The 20,012-nt window shown below is 40.5% G+C and overlaps 1 protein-coding gene across 4 annotated transcripts in view; it reads right to left on the bottom strand.

Annotated features, from left to right (window-relative positions):
* TPD52L1 (TPD52 like 1) overlaps positions 1-20,012 on the bottom strand; it is a 90,790-nt gene that overhangs the window by 63,575 nt on the left and 7,203 nt on the right. For all 4 annotated transcript variants that reach the window (XM_074948370.1, XM_074948369.1, XM_074948372.1 and 1 more), the window contains exon 2: positions 1,763-1,878. In XM_074948370.1, the coding sequence (XP_074804471.1) occupies positions 1,763-1,878 (116 nt within the window). The remainder of the gene's footprint in view (positions 1-1,762; positions 1,879-20,012) is intronic.

Genomic DNA, 20,012 nt, shown 5'->3' with positions numbered 1-20,012 from the left:
GCTACGGTCAGAAGACAGGATACTGGGTTAGATGGACCACCGGGCTGACCCTGTATGGCTGTTCTTATGACTATTAACTGCAATTTAAATATTTTTACTGCATAGTGGAGGTCTAGTCTCTGCTAAGAATTGTCCTTTGAATTACATCATCTAGTCCTGTATCAGCCTCCCATAGTTGTCAGTATCAGATGCTCCAGAAGATGGTTCAGTGACAGAAAAACTTTCCTATGACCCTGCCAACTGTTAGTGTCTACTCATGCACTGAAGCTTGAAGGTTTTTGTCCCTTCCCAAACATTTGGCTTATTAAAATCCTTAGAATTGGAACTTTTAGTGGTTTTGAATTTCCCACCTTCTGGTTTCACTGATTGCCCCTTTCTTATAGTACTATGAGAAAGTGAATAGAAGTTCGCAATCTACCTTCTCTTTACCCTTCCTTACTGTGAATACTTTTCTCACAATCCCTCTTATTTGTCTCCTCTAAAGTAAACAATCCCAATTCTTTCAATCTGGCTCCATATGAAGGTTTTTCCATGCTTCTAATTGGCTGCCCCTGAACCTCATCTATTTCTTCTGTATCATACAGCAGACACCATGAGGGAAGACTGCACTCGGACTGGATTTAAGCCTGATGTTGACTCTCTTCCTAATCTCACCAAAACTAAATCAATAGTGCCATGTAATTTCATCCAGTTCAAGCTCCCGCAACTTCCTTCAGCCATCTGGGATTTATTTTTTTGTAAATTCTCTTCGCAGTACTGTAAGAAGTTGTGTTATGATGTTGCAACCACCATCAGTGGCGTTTTCTCTAAGAATCATGTAATCAGTTCTTTTCAGTAAGTGTGTCACAGGCTGGCTGGCCCTTCCAGAGAGAGAGAGATCTCAGCCCACCTGTGACACAGCTGATTTGCCTCCCCAGGTGGAAAGAATGAATGAATCAAGTCACTTGACAGGCAGTCATGTGACTAAACCAGGCCTCTGAGGGTTAGAAAAACAGAAGCTTGTGAACAGCTAAAGTGAGGCACTGCAGAGTGGACCAGCTGGAAAAGAGACTCTCTTGCAGTGGTCCCTCAAGAAGGGAGTCGTGGCTGGGTAGAAAGACCCAGCTGAAAGTTGTGTCTTCCATTTGGGGAGTGGCAAAGAAGGCAGGCCAGGCCAGGCCTTAGGTCTTCTCCTGTGAACAGAGAACGAGCCAATACCTCAGGGAGGAGGAGTTGGGCCCAGCTTTAACGGGTGGGAGGATGGAAGACCTTTGATGTTTGTTTTGGAACTTTGTTTTAAAACACACCATACTTCAATAAGAGTGGTTGTTACTGGACTTATGAAAGCCTTTTGTGCATGAGTTGTGGTGTATCGGGGAGCCTGGAAGAGGGGAATCCGAGACAGGGAGCCACAGAGCCAATTCCAAGCCATGAGGGGGCTCTCAGGAGGCACTTGACAAAACATCATGCCACAAATCCATGGTCTTGAAAGAATATGGGTTCTTTCAGGGGTCTTTCATTATATGTGCTACAAATTTAAGACTAATGACACATGGCTCATTTGTTAAAATAGCACACCCACTAATTTTACCTCTGCCTTTACCTTTACTAATAGATGATTAGTTTTCCAAAAATAATCGACAGAATGAATCATCTTGCACTACTCTAGTCTAGAATAATTAAAGGAAACATAATGTACTTGTGACATCTGCACTTTATCCTGCTAATAATATTTATACCTCTGGAATTTGGAAGTTAATATCCAGGGGATCAAAAGCATTACCTTGGCTAGCTCAATCTTTAACTCTTCTTTCTCTTCTTCAGAAATAATGCTTGTGAAATCAATATCAGTGACTGTTTCTTCATCTGTCTCGTGCAATGGCTGTGTTTCCAGCAGACCTTTGAAAATAAGAAAGTAACTGTCAATAAAACTCTTACAATACATTTCACTGAGTGGTGATGGGGAGGGGGCAGAGGGTGGCCAACTGTACGAAACCTAAATAAAGGTCTAACTTTTGTTACATGCACTAGAGTTATCCAGGTCTTTCTAATACATCCCATTTGGATTCCTCTTTTTTTGCTTTTATAAACCTATTGCAAATGATAGATAATCACAGAATCATAGAAATGCAGGGCTGGAAAGGACCTCAAGAGGTCATTTAGTCCATCTCCCTGCCTGAGCCAGGGTTAAGTATACCTAAGCCATCCCTGACTGGTGTTTGTCTAACCTGTTCTTAAAAACCTCTAATGATGGGGATTCCACTTCTTAAGTACTGTTCCAGTGCTTAACTATCCTTATCGTTATAAAGCTTTTCCTAAGATCCAACTGTGATGACTGGAGCTTGATGGATGCATTACCTAGTGGTTAGGGAGTCTTTTTTAATGAAGCGGGGAATTGGTAGAGGAGCCCAGGCCCTCCCACTCCACCGGGCTACAGCCCCAGACCCCATGAGGGTTACCAAAGGCCAGGCACCCACGAGTGCCTTATGACTGCCATCTCTGGGACACTTACTACCTCCCATGCTATAGTCCAAGCTTTACAGTCTGTAGCAAAACTGGAAAAAAAAAAAAGGTACTGACTGCATCTTTAGTCTGTCTGGGCCTACCAGGTAGGTTCCTCTTTTCCCAGAGGAGCTGCTCCAGCATCCTTTCACAGGAGCACCCAGGACAGGTCCTTCTCTCTGCCTTGTCAGCCCCTTTCTGAGCTGTCTGACTTCCTTTTAAGCTCCATTTCCACCTGGAGCATGCGCTGCAGATGTGGCTGGGCCCAAAATTGTTCTTTAACCCCTTCAGTCCTAGTGTGAGGCTTACACACCTCATCACACCAACCTAGATCTCCCTTGCTGAAACTAGGCGGATTACTTCTTGCACCAACCTTGATGGACATGGAGAACAATAGTATTTTGTTGTATTCTTTTTGTAGAATATTGACGTGAAGGCACCAACAAGATCAAGAAATCAAATATCACTGGATGCAGCATACAACACTACTGCATGATACAGTATAGAAGAAAAGAACATGAAAAAAACCTAGCCTTTTCTTCAAATTAAAAAATAAATATGGATCACTGCTGTGTGATGTCCACAACAAGGATGACAATATAACTGCTGGTCAGTATAGCACTGTGTCATACAGTAGATCAATATACACTTTATATTTTTCCATGTGTGTCTTGTTCGAGGTGTTTCAGAGCCTCTCACTATTAACTGAGTGTGATGGGTTGGATCACAGAAACCCCCTTGGGGCTGCCAACTGATGAGCTAGGACTACTACTGCCCCTGCTTTCCCTGCCAGCTTGGGACTCCAGAACCCTGCCTGGTTGTGCCAGACACGCTTGCCAGCTACAAACACAGACCCTGGTCTGAACAATGTCCACAAGCTGCTGGCTTAATGGAAAACAGCTTAAGAAGTGTTCCTGTCTCCAACACTCAGATGCCCAACTCCCAACAGGGCCCAAACCCCAAATAAATCTGTTTTACCCTGCATAAAGCTTATACAGGGTAAACGCAAATTGTTCACTCTCTATAACACTGATAGAGAGATATGCACAGCTGTTTGACCCCCCCTTCCCCTAAGGTATTAATACATTCTGTGGGTTAACTGATAAGTAAAAAGTGATTTTATTAAATACAAAAGTAGGATTTAAGTGGTTCCAAGTAACAACAGACAGAACAAAGTGAATTACCAAGCAAAATAAAATAAAACACGAAAGCCCATGCCTAATACAGTAAGAAGCTGAATACAGATAAAATCTCACCCTCCGAGATGTTCCAATAAACCTCTTTTACAGACTAGCCTCCTCCTAATCTGGGTCCAGCAATCACTCACACCCCCCTGGTTACTGTTCTTTGTTCCAGTTTCTTTCAGGTATCCTTTGGGGGTGGAGAGACTCTCTCTTGAGCCAGCCGAAGACAAAATGGAAGGGTCTCGCAGGGGTTTAAATAGACTCTCTTGTGAGTGGACACCCCTCCCTTCTCCCCATGTAGAATCCCAGCTACAAGATGGAGTTTTAGAGTCACATGGGCAAGTCACACACATGTCCATGCATGACTCAGAACTTACAGGTAGCAGCCATTGTTTACGTGCTACCTTGAACATCCTCAGGTAGACTTCTTATGTGGACTGGAGCCTTCCAAGATCCATTGTCCATTAAGTGTTTCTTGATTGGGCACTTAATTTGCAAATTCCTTTCTAAAGAAGCTGCCCAAATGCCTTACTAAGGCTATTTAAAATCAAACAAGTACATTGCCAATATTCATAACTTAGAATACAAAAATGATACATGCATACAAATAGGATGAATATATTCAGTAGATTATAACCTTTGCAGAGATATGTTACATGGCATATGTAAAAGAAAACATATTCCAGTTATGTCATATTTACCTTCATAAGCATATTTCCATGAAGCATTATGGGATGCAACGTCACACTGAGTACTACTACTATGGAAAGCGTACCTCTAGATTTGACTTCACTGTTTAAAAGGTGCAGTTTTTACCTCAGCTGACTTATGCACATGAGCTATTCCAAGATAAAAATATAGTAAAGACAAAACATTTTAGTTTTACCATGAGGTAAACTTATCATGTGCAGTCCTATACTGGCCAAAAGTTACTAGGGATGGTGGGGGGGGAGAAAGCAGTAGATGTGATACTAAAAATCAAGATGTAAGGTTTTTGACACAGTCCCACATGACAGTCTCAAACAAACTAGGAAAATGTGGTCTAGATGAGATTACTATATAGGTGGGTGTACAACCTGTTCAAAGACCATACTGAAAGAGTAGTTATCAATGGTTCGCGGTCACACTGAGAAGACATATCTAGTGGATTCCCACAGGGGATGAATAATTTTCATTAATCAATCACAGATAATGGACAGGAGAGTATGCTTATAAATTTGCAGACGACACCAAGCTGGGAGGGGTTGCAAACATTTTGGAGGACAAGATTAGAATTCAAAATCATCTTTACTAATTGGTCTGAAATTAACAAAATGAAATTCAATAAAGACAAATACAAAGTTCTATACTTAGGAAAGGAAAAATATCAAATATACAACTACAAAATGGGGAACAACAGGAGTGTTATATGGATTGCACTGGAAGTAACTGTCCCTTCTAGCCCTACATTTTTATGATTCTGGATCCCCACTGAGATTTACCTGATGGTGAAACTAAAGTGCCTTGTCTTCACTGTGTCATTACCTCAGGAGAGCTCACATGGGTTATTTACTCTGAGGTAAACATCACTGCTTTTTTAACAGTGAAGACAAGCCCTAAGATGATGCTATATGGAGGTTTCAGAATGCTGGTAAGTCTGAAGTACAAGCAACAGGTATGGGGAGTGGAATAGTCCAGAAGCTTCGAGCAGAGTATACTTGTGATTATTCTTGATAGCTTAATTCACTGTGCTGTCACACTTAAGCCCTGATCATACAAACACTGATGCACATGCTTAATCTTACTACCTGTAGTCCCATTGGGGGGAGGTATAGCTCAGTGGTTTGAGCATTGGCCTGCTAAACCCGGGGTTGTGAGTTCAATCCTTGAAGCCATTTAGAGATCGGGGGCAAAAATTGGGGATTGGTCCTGCTTTGAGCAGGGGGTTGGACTTAGATGACCTCCTGAGGTCCCTTCCAACCCTGATATTCTATGATTCTATGAAACCAATGACAGTACTCATGGTATTTAAGTGCATGCTTAACTGCTTCCAGGATCAGGACCATGATTTGTCTCTTATGCTCAGGTGCGCTGAAGATCAGCAGCATCATGTCTTGTTCGATAAGCACCAACAGGAAAGAGTTTTACAAAAACGGCATCCAGTGACTGTCACAAGGAATTTGGTGGCTTAAATAACTGGTGGATGCTTCCTATTGGTTGCAAAGAGAACGTGGAACTTTTCCAGACTCCTCCTTCCCCAGCCTCTCCTTCTTTGTGCATTGCCTAGGGGGCCTGGCATTTGTGTGTTGTATAGCAAAGTTTAACAAAACTGCTTCTTATCAATTTCACACTGCAGTTCACAGGGTTCTGAATAGCAAAAGTAAACCGGACCATAGTTTTGACAACTTCACTCTGGTGCTGCTTGGCAAAGCAATGAATTGCAAGAGAAGCACTGACCGGTCTGGTGGCACCCTCAGGTACAGACCACTGTGTTGATTCATGTTGGAAGCTTACCTTTGCAACCATAAGGGTCAGAAACTTTTTAATAAAAATAAAAGCTTAAATTGTGCAGAAATTGATCATTTAGAAACATCATGCCAGCTTGCTTGGAAAAGCTAGGTATATGGATTTTTAAAGCCCTGACAAAACAAAAAAAATATATTTCACACAAACTGCAAGAAAATAATTTCCAAATTATTTTTATTAGCCAGAGGAGCTAATTATTGTTTCCAGTTTATTCTGAGATTTTAAACAGTCTTACTAACAGCTTTTTCATAGCTCCAGTATGCGCTTTAGAAAAGAAAGAATAAATTAGACTCCAGCAGAAAAAAAAAATAAAAAGACTGTTTAAGGGTCTCTGCTTTGTCCTTCAAATACTCCATCAACCAGTATGTCAAAACCACCACCGTAAATTTCTACTTTAGACTTGGAAGCCTGGATAAACACAGTGTCCTTCCAATCCACAGCTGCATGTATCCAATGTAACTTCTGACCAAAAATCAAATCTCTGGGTCAGCTATAGCCTAGACAAAAGATACTTTACAATGTGCATCACTCAGCTGCCACAAAGACAGAGCTATGGCTAAGCAGAATTCAGCACAGTTTGAGGAGAATAAAATGAACTCTGGGGCAGCCAGAGTCTGATCTGGCCCCTGATCTAAGATACAGCATCCAGAGGGAAGCGAGAAAAGAAAGTAAGAGAAGGATGAAGAGAGAACCAACTAGCTATTTCCTATTTGAAATAGCATTTAATGTTGGATGAGATTTACACAGCTCATGCTCTAGAGGGATGATGTCACAGAATTTAGTAGCATAACAGGAAACGCCCCAATAACAAAGATAGTTGAATGGAAGCGAGTGAGCAGATTGGTTGATATGATTTGTAGCTACCAAACATGAATGAACATTGTATATCTATTTGTTATACACACACACACTTATGTTAAAAGATTAAGATGGCAAAGTTCAGCACTCAAAGTTATGAAATGCCAGAATTAAGGCTGCCTGTGATCCTCATCCATTTGTCTCTCTCTGCCACCATGGCCTCCAATCAATCCCCCACCATAACCCTCCCATATTCTCATAGGCTCTCAGTTCCAAACTCACACTCAGCTCCTTGTTCCAGTCTCTTTGACCTGCCAGTCCCAGTTCTCCCCCTGCATGCAAGTTCCTCATCAGATCTTCTCCTGCCTCACTTCCTTCCCCCCATCCCACATGTTTTCAGTGAAAGGGCCCTAGAATTTGTCACCATGTTACAGTACTGTAAATTAAGCTAGGGTGAGGTTATTTCACTGAAAGCTCCACTGTGCCCAAATCACCAGATCTAGGCAGCTAAGATCCAAGACTTTTATGTGGAAGACCTGAGGTCTATGCACAAAAAATGGTTGTGCATTTTTGCACTTCAAAGAGTGCATTTCTTTACTGAAACCATGTACCCCAATTGCAAAATTAAATACGTACACAGACATTTACACATGTGCGAGCACAAATACTTAGTTCTTACATGCACCTGCTGTAATGGAGCAGGTAAACAAAGGTGTGCAAAGGTACATCTTTTTCCCCTGTGGAATTTAGGCCTCAGCCTTTAATAATAAATAATAATAATAAAATAAAAAAAATTATTCAGCCCTGGTACTTTAAGCCCAATTACCAGAGAAACCACTTCTTGTGTTACACCTCATCACAACAATTAAAGCCAACTTAGAGGAGAAGCACTTAGAGGAGAGGAAAGTGATCAGGAACAGTAAGCATGGATTCACCAAGGGCAAGTCATGCCTGACTAATCTAATTGCCTTCTATGACGAGATAACTGGCTCTGTGGATGAGGGGAAAGCGGTAGACGTGGTGTTCCTTGACTTTAGCAAAGCTTTTGACACTGTCTCCCACAGTATTCTTGCCAGCAAGTTAAAGAAGTATGGGCTGGATGAATGGACTATAAGGTGGATAGAAAGTTGGCTAGATTGTCGGGCTCAACGGGTAGTGATCAATGGCTCCATGTCTAGTTAGCAGCCGATATCAAGTGGAGTGCACCAAGGGTCGGTCCTCGGGCCGGTTTTGTTCAATATCTTCATAAATGATCTGGAGGATGGTGTGGATTGCACCCTCAGCAAGTTTGCAGATGACACTAAACTGGGAGGAGAGGTAGATACGCTGGAGGGTAGGGATAGGATACAGAGGGACCTAGACAAATTGGAGGATTGGGCCAAAAGAAATCTGATGAGGTTCAACAAGGACAAGTGCAGAGTCCTGCACTTAGGACGGAAGAACCCCATGCACCGCTACAGACTAGGGACCGAATGGCTCGGCAGCAGTTCTGCAGAAAAGGACCTAGGGGTTACAGTGGACGAGAAGCTGGATATGAGTCAACAGTGTGCCCTTGTTGCCAAGAAGGCCAATGGCATTTTGGGATGTATACATAGGGGCATTGCCAGCAGATCGAGGGACATGATCGTTCCCCTCTATTCAACATTGGTGAGGCCTCATCTAGAGTACTGTGTCCAGTTTCAGGCCCCACACTACAAGAAGGATGTGGAAAAATTGGAAAACATCCAGCAAAAATGATTAGGGGACTGGAACACATGACTTATGAGGAGAGGCTGAGGGAACTGGGATTGTTTAGTCTGTGGAAGAGAAGAATGAGGGGGGATTTGATAGGTGCTTTCAATTACCTGAAAGGGGGTTCCAAAGAGGATGGATCTAGACTGTTCTCAGTGGTAGCTGATGACAGAACAAGGAGTAATGGTCTCAAGTTGCAGTGGGGGACGTTTAGGTTGGATATTAGGAAAAACTTTTTCACTAGGAGGGTGGTGAAACACAAATGCGTTACCTAGGGAGGTGGTGGAATCTCCTTCCTTTGAGGTTTTTAAGGTCAGGCTTGACAAAGCCCTGGCTGGGATGATTTATTTGGGGATTGGTCCTGCTTTGAGCAGGGGGTTGGACTAGATGACCTCCTGAGGTCCCTTCCAACCCTGATATTCTATGATTCAACTGGGATGATACTGTTTTTTGTTTTCTGGGACTAAGCTTTCCAAATACAGGGCCTTTGCTATTGGAATACATGGCCTTTTATTTGCTAGGGCAAAACACATATTTTGCCTAGTTTTTGATTGACTGTCAATTTTTGTTTACTTAAATATTATTTGGCTATTAAAATATCCCTTGAGGCAACCAGGATTGTTTTACACAATGGGCTGTCTATGCAATTTATGTGTTATAATTTTTATAAAAGCTACACTTATTTACAAGATAAACCATTAGGAGTTCAACAGCATCTTACTCTGCCCCTTTCTCAGATCCAGTAATATCTTACTCTAGGAATACCTCCCTTGACTTCAGTAGAGCTATATGCAGAGTATGTAACTACTCAGTATGAGATAATGTGGTAGAATACAGCCCTAAATAAATTAAAAGACCAGATGAAATTTTAGCATGAGTCAATAAGCGGCATTTCCCCTAGAGTTTAATGAAAGAATGAGAGACTGAATTGAAATTATGCCTTTTAAATAGATTGTGATATTTATGCCTTAAATTCATTTCAGGCCCTGTTTTCCAATATATCCCAAGCACATAGTTTACAAATATGAGACATTTCAGAATTACAAAATTAGTTTTTCAGATGAAATGAACAAACATATGTATTTTACCTCATTACCAAATTACTGATTGGTTTTACATGCAGCAAAATGGAACCAGTTTTAACCGCATGTGCACAAAATTAAAGACATTAAACAATTGACCATATTAGGATTCTGGCACCTGTACATTTATTTGACTGATTTCAAATTCTGAAAGTCAGTCCAACTCTACCATTTCCTAGCCTGAAGTCTGAAAATGGCCTGGAAAAAGCATAGAATCTGCTAAATCATGAAGTGAGTGTCCAGTATTCTATGCAGTGGATAATAGTGTGTGGGCAGGCATCACCCAAATGGTGCTGTTACAGACAGTCTTCCAAGTTTTTTTGCCTGTATGCGAGTAAGTTTTGACTCTTGGGAAGACATGGTTTTGTTGGTGTTGGTTATTGCAAAGTCTGGTGTAAAGGTAGCTGAGAGAGTGGCTAGCAAGTCTGTTCTCTGCCTTAGTCTGTGATTAGAGTCAATTCTTGAGGGTTAATTGCAGGGTGGATTTGATTTAAAATCACTAGTCAGGAAGACTCAATTTAATCATGGATTTCTACACAAAAGTGCATTCTTGTTGGTTGTTATAACCTTAATACACATTATTCACAACTCAGATGTAGGTTTCATTTTTAGAAGGTACACACTATACATTTTTAAAGTGATTTTGAAAAAACTTTTCAGATTAGTTTTACAGCTATATCAGAAAATGAATAATTGTTTGATTATTTCCTTTACCAAAGGTAATTGAAGCAGATATTTATGAAGTCATTGGGAGGTGAACTATCTCCAATTCAACAGGTTAATCATTAATATTTGGAGGATTTTCTTGCCATGCTGTATTAGGAGGAAACCACCACCAGACAGACATTTAAATGGTTTTATTTAACTAAAACAACAAGGTTATGTATTCTGGAGTTTTAATTATCCAAAAAGTATGATGCTTCACTGGTCCTGTCGTAGGCTGTACAACCTTCATCCAGGTATCTGGAGGTTACTGGCTGTATTTTTTTTTTTTAAATCAGCGTGCAGTGAGACATTCTTTTAAAGTTCATTTTGCAGAGTACTCCATATCAAGCCATGTCACGTACAGTGACCTGGTAATAATGCACTACAGACAATAATACCTGTAGAGTTAAAAGCAGGAAATCCATAGAAAAATTCTCCTGTAGTCCAACAAAATATTTACTTGCATACTTTACTTTATTCATTTTCTGTACTCTTTATTTGTTAATTTACGAGATCTCCTATCATAATCTCTGGTCACTGAATATTAAAAACAGCATGCATAACTTGCTGACTACTGCCAGTATTGGAAGGTTCATTCAGCCTTAAATCTTCAGAATAATCATGTTATGTTACATTTTACTACAGCTGTGCAAGTCATGCCATTATACTGTAGTTAGTGACTTATTAGTTGTGGTGGGTGGGTTCCCCCCCCCCCTTCTTGTTTTTGCAGAGTTATCTACTGTTGACATCTCAGTGCATTAACAACAAAATCTCTTCAAACTTAATCCTGGCACATAGAGTATTTACTCTTAAAAATCAAATATTTATACAATTTTGGCCCACATTTTGCAAAGATCTATGCATGTGCTTGATTTTTTTTTTTTTTTTTTTTTAAAAAAGAAACACACCCAGTGGGCTTGAACCAAATCTCAAAGAAGTGAATTGAGAGACTATTTTACTACTACAGGCTTCTGATCAGGACATGTGAGTAGTTCTGTTCACTTCAGCAGCACTATTACATATACAATACAGTTCAAGTGAGCTGGCTGCTGCTTTTTTTTTTTTTTATTTATTTAAAGTGAATTCTGTGGGTAAAATCCTGGCCACACTGAAGTCAATTGCAAAACTCCCGTTGACTTCACTGGGGTAGGATTTCATCCAGTGAATGTGTATGTACCATCTGTATCAGAGCCTAATTCTTTGGGTAGAACAACACACACAATAAGGTTAAAGTTTACAAATCAGCTTTTGTGCATGTGTAGTGAGGCTACTGGCTTTTTAAATTCATACAGTTGCTTGTGGTGGTTGCATGCAACACATACAGCAGGCTACACCAGAGTGATGTGATAGAGCATAATTTATATTCTGTCTAGACAATACGGCAAACTAAGAAGGATTTACCAAATAGCCTAACAGCTGTGGAGAAAGTCTAGAGGGTTAAAAGGTAGGTAAGAAAAAAAGTCTAAATTTTGAATTTTAAAAATGTGTATTTTATTGTAGTGCTCAGAGTCAGCCTTTTCAGGGAAATGAAATCCTTCCATGTCAAGTTAAGAATGTGAGAGAATTAAAGGCTTTTTAGGTGATGGTCAGTAAGAATGATTCTGTTATAGTGTACATGATTTTGACTTGGATGGTAAGGTAAGCGTCAGTCTATGTAACCATAGCTTGGAAGAGAGAGAGAAATGGATGCCACTCCCCAGTCCCTTTTTCAGCTGCCCTAATGGAGCAAAGGGCACAGGCAACTCTGGACTATACATACCCTGCAGGGGTAAGCCCAGCTTTTCGGGGCTCTGCTGGCTGCAGTCTGCTACTGGGAGTTCCACTGGAGTCACTGCCCCTGCTTTCCAGAGCTCTGCATTCATTCTAGCCTGGTTTTGCACCCACTCAACTTCCTGCTCTAGGGGGCACGTTGAGAGGCAGACCAGGGGCAAGGGGAAGCAGGTGCCTGGTATTCTGGCAATCCTCAGCCACTGAAACAGTCTGTAGGAAACCATCAGTGTCAGGATAGGGGCAGTGGACAGATAACTCTGATCTACCTTTGTTTCCCTTCTCCGATCTTGTACCAACCTCTCTCAGCTGGACACAAGGACTTGGCCTGTGGTGTGAATAGCACTTAATCTGAACTTTAAATTAATGAAGCTTTTATGTGGGATTTTTATAATCCCACATTTAATTATACAGCAGGAAATGGAGTGAGAACTCAATCATTTATGCAACTTATGCTTGTGACTTCCCCTTTTACATTGCTTGTGACTTCCTGCACATCTACCAATGTGATATATGCCATCATGCGCCAGCAATGCCCCTCTGCCATGTACATTGGCCAAACCGGACAGTCTCTATGCAAAAGAATAAATGGACACAAATCTGACATCAAGAATCAGAACATTCAAAAACCAGTACTAGAACACGTCAATCTCCCTGGACGCTCAACAGACTTAAAAGTGGCAATTCTTCAACAAAAATTTTTTTTCAAAAACAGACTCCAGCAAGAAACTGAAGAACTGGAACTAATTTGCAAATTGGACACCATCAAATTAGGCCTGAATAAAGACTGGGAGTGGATGGGTCACTACAAAAAACTAATTCCCCCCCCTGCTGATACTCGCACCTTCTTGTCAGCTGTTTGAAATGGGCCACCTTGATTACACTGAACTCATTAGCACTACAAAAGTGATTTTTCCTCCCTTCTTGGCAACAGTTGAGAATAGCCCACTTCCACCTTAATTGAATTGGCTCATTAGCACTGACCCCTCCCCCACTTGGAAAGGCAACTCCCATCTTTTCATATGTTGTGTATTTATACCTCTACTGTATTTTCCACTCCATACATCTGATGAAGTGGGTTTTAGCCCACAAAAGCTTATGCCCAAATAAATCTGTTAGCCTCTAAGGTGCCACAAGGACTCCTCGTTTTTTTTTACATTTGTTATCTTTTGGCTTCCATGGCTATCAGCCTTGCACTGAATAGAGTCATGGGATCAGCCTCTATGGCCCTCTGGGAATTCTGTGGCGCAGGGTCAGACATGATCCAATCCACCACAAACAGTTGTTTTAAAATCCCTTAGCCTCTAGTTTAAGTTTGAAACTTCGCCTGGTCTACACCTAAAAAGTGTTGCTGGCAGAGCCATGGCTAGGCATTTGAAAAAAAAAATCACTCCCTCCCAGACATAGCTGTGCCAGCAAATGCCCTAGTCTGGATGCAGTTCTACCACCAATGTAGCCTATTTCACCCAGGGAACTGGCTCAACTGGCAAAAGTCCAAAAGAATTTTTTCCAGTACAAACTGCATCTCCACTAGGAGGAGGTGCCAGTATAGCTGTTTCAGTAAACTCTTTCGAGTATCGACAAGGCTTTATTCATTTATTCATGTTACACTCTTACTCTTGGAATTCAATTCTGTCACCTAGGAGAAGTATCAGTTTTTATGCAGAATTTCTACTTCTGCTGCCTCTAAGAAACTGACAATTGTATACAATTGTTTTTAATAGTATCCTGCTATGACTGCTGGAATGATGTAATTGGGTATTTGCTGCCTCTTTTCTCTGTAGATGGTCTTGGAAACCCCTCTACTCATCCGAATGGGAATGGTCAGGTTAAATGTTATAATTGCAAGTATACATGCTGGAATTATCAGCCAAAATACGTTTCCAGTCTAGTTTTACCTTCGAAGTATTCAAACTCAGTTACATTTTAAAGATAAAAAACAGAGACAACAGCATCAAATATTGATTAGCTACATCTTCTGTTTCCCTGAGCACTTTAATGAAAGATAGACACTACACCACACCTTATGTCTAAAAGGCAAACATTTATATTTCTTTTTCTGTTAGGAAACTAAGCAGGGCGAAAAGACTAATTAAGCATTCAGATTTCAGAAACTGTAATTAAGAACACTGGAGCTGTCCAGATTATAATACTGCATTAGTGTCATTCATATTCTTTTTCTCATCATCAACACACAATGCCAGGAAAGGGACATCTGAAATGCTTGCAATAAAAATTAAAAAGTGGTCATAAAATCCAGTTCAAATTGCAGCAATTACCACTGCTCTTATTTTTTCATTCCTTAAATTACACCAGGAGGATCCAAGCAGGAAGAGTGTCATTGCTCATTCTAGTCCATGTGGACCACACAATTTCTGTGAGAGAGAGAGACACAGATACATACACACACAGACTGACTTCCCTTCTGTGCATATGGACCTAGGATGCTTGATTCTGGAGAACATCCTAGAACTTGTCCGTTCTCCTGTGGATAGTACTGCCTTATTTTTCCTCACCTCCAAGCTTGAAGCCAATGCTGTTTTGTGGCTTGGCTAGACCTGCTTACAGAACTGAAGGAAGAAAGAAGGCAGAGGTGGAGGCAAGTGCAGAGGATGAAAAATCAAAAGCCAGGTTCCTCCTGGCTTGTACATGGGTGCACACAGGAGAAAATATACAAGAAGCCTTTTCTTCACTCCTTGCAAGGACCAAGCAGAATTAGAGCTTCAGCCTTCTGAGGAAGGCAGGGACTGGTGGGGGTTGGGTGGGACCAGTGCTTTAATTTCTTCCTTGCACTGGCTAGTTGCATAGGGGCTAGTATTGGGAACGTAGCCTCTGTGTGCTCAGTGCTCCAGGAGGCATTCTATCTTCTCAAGGCAGAACATGCCTCCTAGTGCTCTTTACAGCCCCTTATCTAGGCTGTTCCTAAGCAGCACAATCTAGCCCTAATTTGGAAATAGCCTTAGAAATATCATTGTTTAGCGATTCTCAAATTACGGTTTGTGGAACACTTGTTTGTAGTCCCTGGCCAACTTGCTGGTCACAGTATGTAAGCACTGGTCTTTGTTTTCAGCTACAAAGTCACATTAAAAGAAGCTAAAAATACATTAAAATACTTTCCTAATATTGTTTTCCTGTAGAAGGAATTGCTGCAGATGCCAGAGGGCTGTTATTCCATCGCTAATGGAAGGTAGCTTGTGCAACAATCAACGACAGAACATACTCCATGACATGACCTCTATGCTAAGATGTGATATGCACTCTGAGTTTTCCCGTCTTGCCACAGATAAATCAAGCTGCAGTTCAGTGGGTAAAAGTAGCACAATTCCAGCTGCGGTAAAGAGCACATATTACCAATGAAAAACAACTACCAGACTTCAACACAAGATCTAACCCTCCAACCAAAATCATTTTCTGAAATATCCAGTGTACATATTAGTCATGTATGGCCGTTAACATCTTATGCAATCACGTCTAGCTCTCTCTGCACAGTATAATACTCTTGGCTGCCTGAGGGAACAAAGATGGCTTTGATTTTTAAGTTGTAGGTATGATAATACAATTGTGAAATGTAACAGTTCAAAGCCAGCAGAGGTTTCTTTCCATTATATCAATAGTGAAAGTAATAACAGTATTGTACCATTCATTTTGTTATTTATTAATCATTCTTCACAACTTCCTAAGGGGTCATGGAAAGAAAAAATGTGTCACAAATGGAAAGGGCATTTTCTTTTCTATAGCCAGTAACAGAGAAAAAACAGAGTCCTGGCTGAATGATGGGAGATGAGAAAATAGGTGTCATTTTGCTACAAAATTGATTTGCTCTCTGCAAATCAGCTTCTTTTTTTTTTTGACAAATCCTATTCAACATATTTATAAATGATCTGGAAAAAGGGGTAAACAGTAAAGTGGTAAAATTTTCAAGTGATACTAAACTACACAAGATAGTTAAGTCCAAAGCAGACTGCAAAGAGCTACAAAGGGATCTCAAAAAAAACTGGTGACTGGGCAACAAAATGCCAGATGAAATTCAATGTTGATAAAATTCAAAGTAATGCACATGGGAAAACATAATCCCAACTCTTCAAACAAAATGATGGGGTCTGAATTAGCTGTTACCGCTCAAGAAAGATCTTGGAGTAATTGTGGATATTTCTCTGAAAACATTTGCTCAGTGTGCAGCAGCAGTCAGTCAAAAAAGCTATCAGAATGTTAGGAACCATCAGGAAAGAAATAGATAAGACGACAGAAAATATAAGGCCACTATATAAATCCCTGGTACACCCACATTTTGAATACTGCATGCAGATCTGGTTGCCCCATCTCAAAAAAAAAAACACATTAGAATTGATAAAGGTACAGAGAAGTACAGCAAAGGTGATTAGGGATATGGAACAGTTTCCGTTTGAGAGATTAAAAATACTGGCACTTTTCAACTTGGAAAAGAGATGACTAAGAGGGGATACGATAGAGGTCTATAAAATCTGGTGCAGAGAAAGTGAGTAAGGAAATGTTATATACTCCTTCAGATAACACAAGGACTTGGGGTGGGGGGGTCACCCAATGAAATTAATAGGTAGCAGGGTTAAAAGAAACAAAAGGAAGAACTTCTTCACACAACATGCAGTCAACCTGTAGAACTCACTCATTGTCAGGGGATGTTGTGAAGGTCAAAACTATAACAGGGATAAAAAAAGAACTAGATAGGTTCATCAATGGCTATTAGCCAGAATGGTTAGGGATGCAACCCCATGCTCTGAGTGTCACTACCTCTGTTAGCCAGAAGCTGGGAGTCGACGACAGGATGGATCACTCTATGACCGCTGGTTCTGTTTATTCCCTCTGAAGCACCTGGTATTGGCCGCTGTCAGAAGTCAGAATACTGGGCTAGATGGACCATTGCTCTGACCCAGTATGGCCATTCTTATGCTCTTAAGTCATTTCAAAACTCAGGTAAAAAAAAATGTGATTTTTCTCCTTTGTCTATAACCTCTTAATTTCAGTTCCCAGCTGATATAATTTATTACCTAACTCTGCAGTGATGTTATTTAACCCGGCAAATTGTTTTGAAATTCAGTAAAAAAAAAAGTAAACTATGTAGAAAAGTTGCATTATATTGATAGTTAAGATCACCTCTCATGCTAGCAAGTGTATATTTCTGAGAAACAAGTCCTTCACTATCACCTTTCTTTTTCTCTGCTTAAGTTCCCTTCCTTCATCATCTGCATTTACTCCACTATGCCTGGATGTTTCACTTTTTCTATGTGCCCTCAATCACAAATACTAACATCCATCATGCACAGCACAAAGCAACAATTTGGTAGTTTCATTACATGGCATACCAGTCCTCCTGGTTATGCCTTTGATTCTTCCCTGCTACCATAACTTCTACCATCTGCCTATAGTGCAATCCAAGGTATGTTTTCAACTCAGATAAACATACCTAAAAATAACAGCATAGTTGTAGTGGCACAGGCTTCAGCAATGCCAATAGACACTCTTGGTTCCCGGCATGCCTGTACAGCCCGCGCTGAAGCTCATGCCACTACATCTGCACTGATATTTTTAGTCATGCTAGTGTGGACAAAGCTAGCATGGGTAGGTCTACCCGAGCTGCAATCACACCTTGCATTGAAGTGTAGACATACACTATGTTTTCTGCTCAAAGCACTGAGAGCCTGCCATGATTGCCCCTCTGAACACAAAATATACAGATAATATTCGTCTCAGAGGCCTCTGAGACAGATATTTATACAATTTGTTGAAAATTCCCAAATTACCCTGATCACCCTTTAATGAAATTTTTGCACTTATCCACCATGTACAGAAAGAACACGCACAAAGAGTTTTGAAACTACCAGAAAATAGCCTATAAATTCCAATTAAATAGTGCAGAGCTCCTGGGGATGGCTACAACTGACAGGCCTTTTGCAGAGTGTCTTGGTTTAGGTCAGTGAGAAGGAGTTAAGAAAGGTGAATACAATGCGTGAAACATGAATGAGGAATGAAACAAGTACTTACAGTATTTGCCTCAACGACAGCATGGCCAATTATTACCAAATTCATCGAGTAAAAGATTACAACAATTATTCCAAGGAAGTTATACAGGAGTATATCAAAGCATGGAGATACCTGTTGAAGGTGTGAGCAGTCATTAAGGGCGAAGCAGTCATGCTGAAACAGAGGCCACTCTAGCCTGAGGTGACTTCTAGTCCTCTTACAACTTACAGGACAATTCCATTGAGGATCCAAAGATGGAAATGTCACTAGCTTTTCCTGACAGAATGAACGTGGAAGCATCTGTAGTAGAAACAGAGGGGTAAGTCGCTTCACCCACCACTCATAAGTGACTACCGAAACCCAAATTCAAAAATCACACTTTTGACCAATTTCATGGTGATTCAATCGGAGATCGCTTTCTAGTAGACGGCCAATACAATATGTATGAGCAGTGTTTACCTGTATGAACATTGATGATTATTTGGTGGACAACAAAAATATTGGCATAACAAAACATGTCAGGGGTGGTAGTAAGATAAGCTTATTAAAAATAAATAAGCTCAAGTTATTTTTCATATCAGTCTTCTTTCCTTCAGAACAGTCAACTTGATCCATGGCAGTGTTACCTCCACTTCTTGAACCCAGCGCCCTGGCTAAAGTTAATAATGCTGCTCCTGGTCCTCTGAGAGATGTGAAATAGAGTAGGCACTCCTTCACTAAAGTTTGCCTTTTTTGTACAGTGAAAGAAATCTGAGGTTTTTCTTAACTAACTAAAGAACATACAATCTAGGTAAAATCTGTGTAAGCTCTTTGCTGCAAGGGCCATCTTTTTGTTTTATGTTTGTACAGTGCCTAGCACAGTGGGGTCCTGGTCCATGACTGGGGTTCCTTAATTCTGTCATATTACAAATAAAAAAGAATACATGATAGACATCGGTCCCTTTTACTGGAGCAACCACATTTTATATAAAAAAACAAAAATATACGAAAGTAACCTTCAAAAATTGATTTCTAGGAGCACTATGTGTATATGCAAAGGTGACAAGCAGGGGTGCAGGCAAATCTGATCCTAAGAGCTTATCATGATGAAGATCACACTTAAAACCATGCTCTCTCGTACCTTGCCCATGTGCTGAACTTGCTGGTATGGGAGTTTGCAAGCAGTGGGGCTCAATACTTACTTTTGATCAGCTTGGTGTGTGTGTGGGGGGGGGGGGTGGAGGGGTACTAATGTTCTTCTAACATACAAGAAAGGCAAGGAGAAAATGAGAAAGATTTTGGATCTGAGACAGAGACTGTGTCACACCTTGGTCACATCTCCAGTGACATGTAACTGTATCTTGGATATAAAAATGTAATTGCAATAATAATACTTCATCACTATGTTCTGCTTTTCACCCATAGAACTCAAATGGCTTTATGAAGATGATTAAGTATCATTATCCTTATTTTATAGATAGGAAAATTAAGGCACATATAGACAAAATGATATCTAAGGTCAGTAACTGATCTGCTATTAAAACCCAGGCCTTTTGGCTCCCATTCCAGTGCCAGATACATTAAAAAGTTCTTTGAACAAAGAGCCCACTTTTAGAGAGGCACAGTGTAACAACAAAAGAAACATTTACTTTTAATTTAATCTGTTACATGTATACTTTACTGGGTTTTTTTACTATGACATTTAAATAAAGTCAAATAAAACTAGCTTACCCAGATCTATTACTATATTACTGCACAGAGTATATCTGTTAAATCAGAAAGA

Source organism: Natator depressus, chromosome 3 (genome assembly GCF_965152275.1).
Source record: "Natator depressus isolate rNatDep1 chromosome 3, rNatDep2.hap1, whole genome shotgun sequence".
Lineage (NCBI taxonomy): Eukaryota > Metazoa > Chordata > Testudines > Cheloniidae > Natator > Natator depressus.
This window is presented reverse-complemented; position numbering and strand designations above follow the sequence as displayed.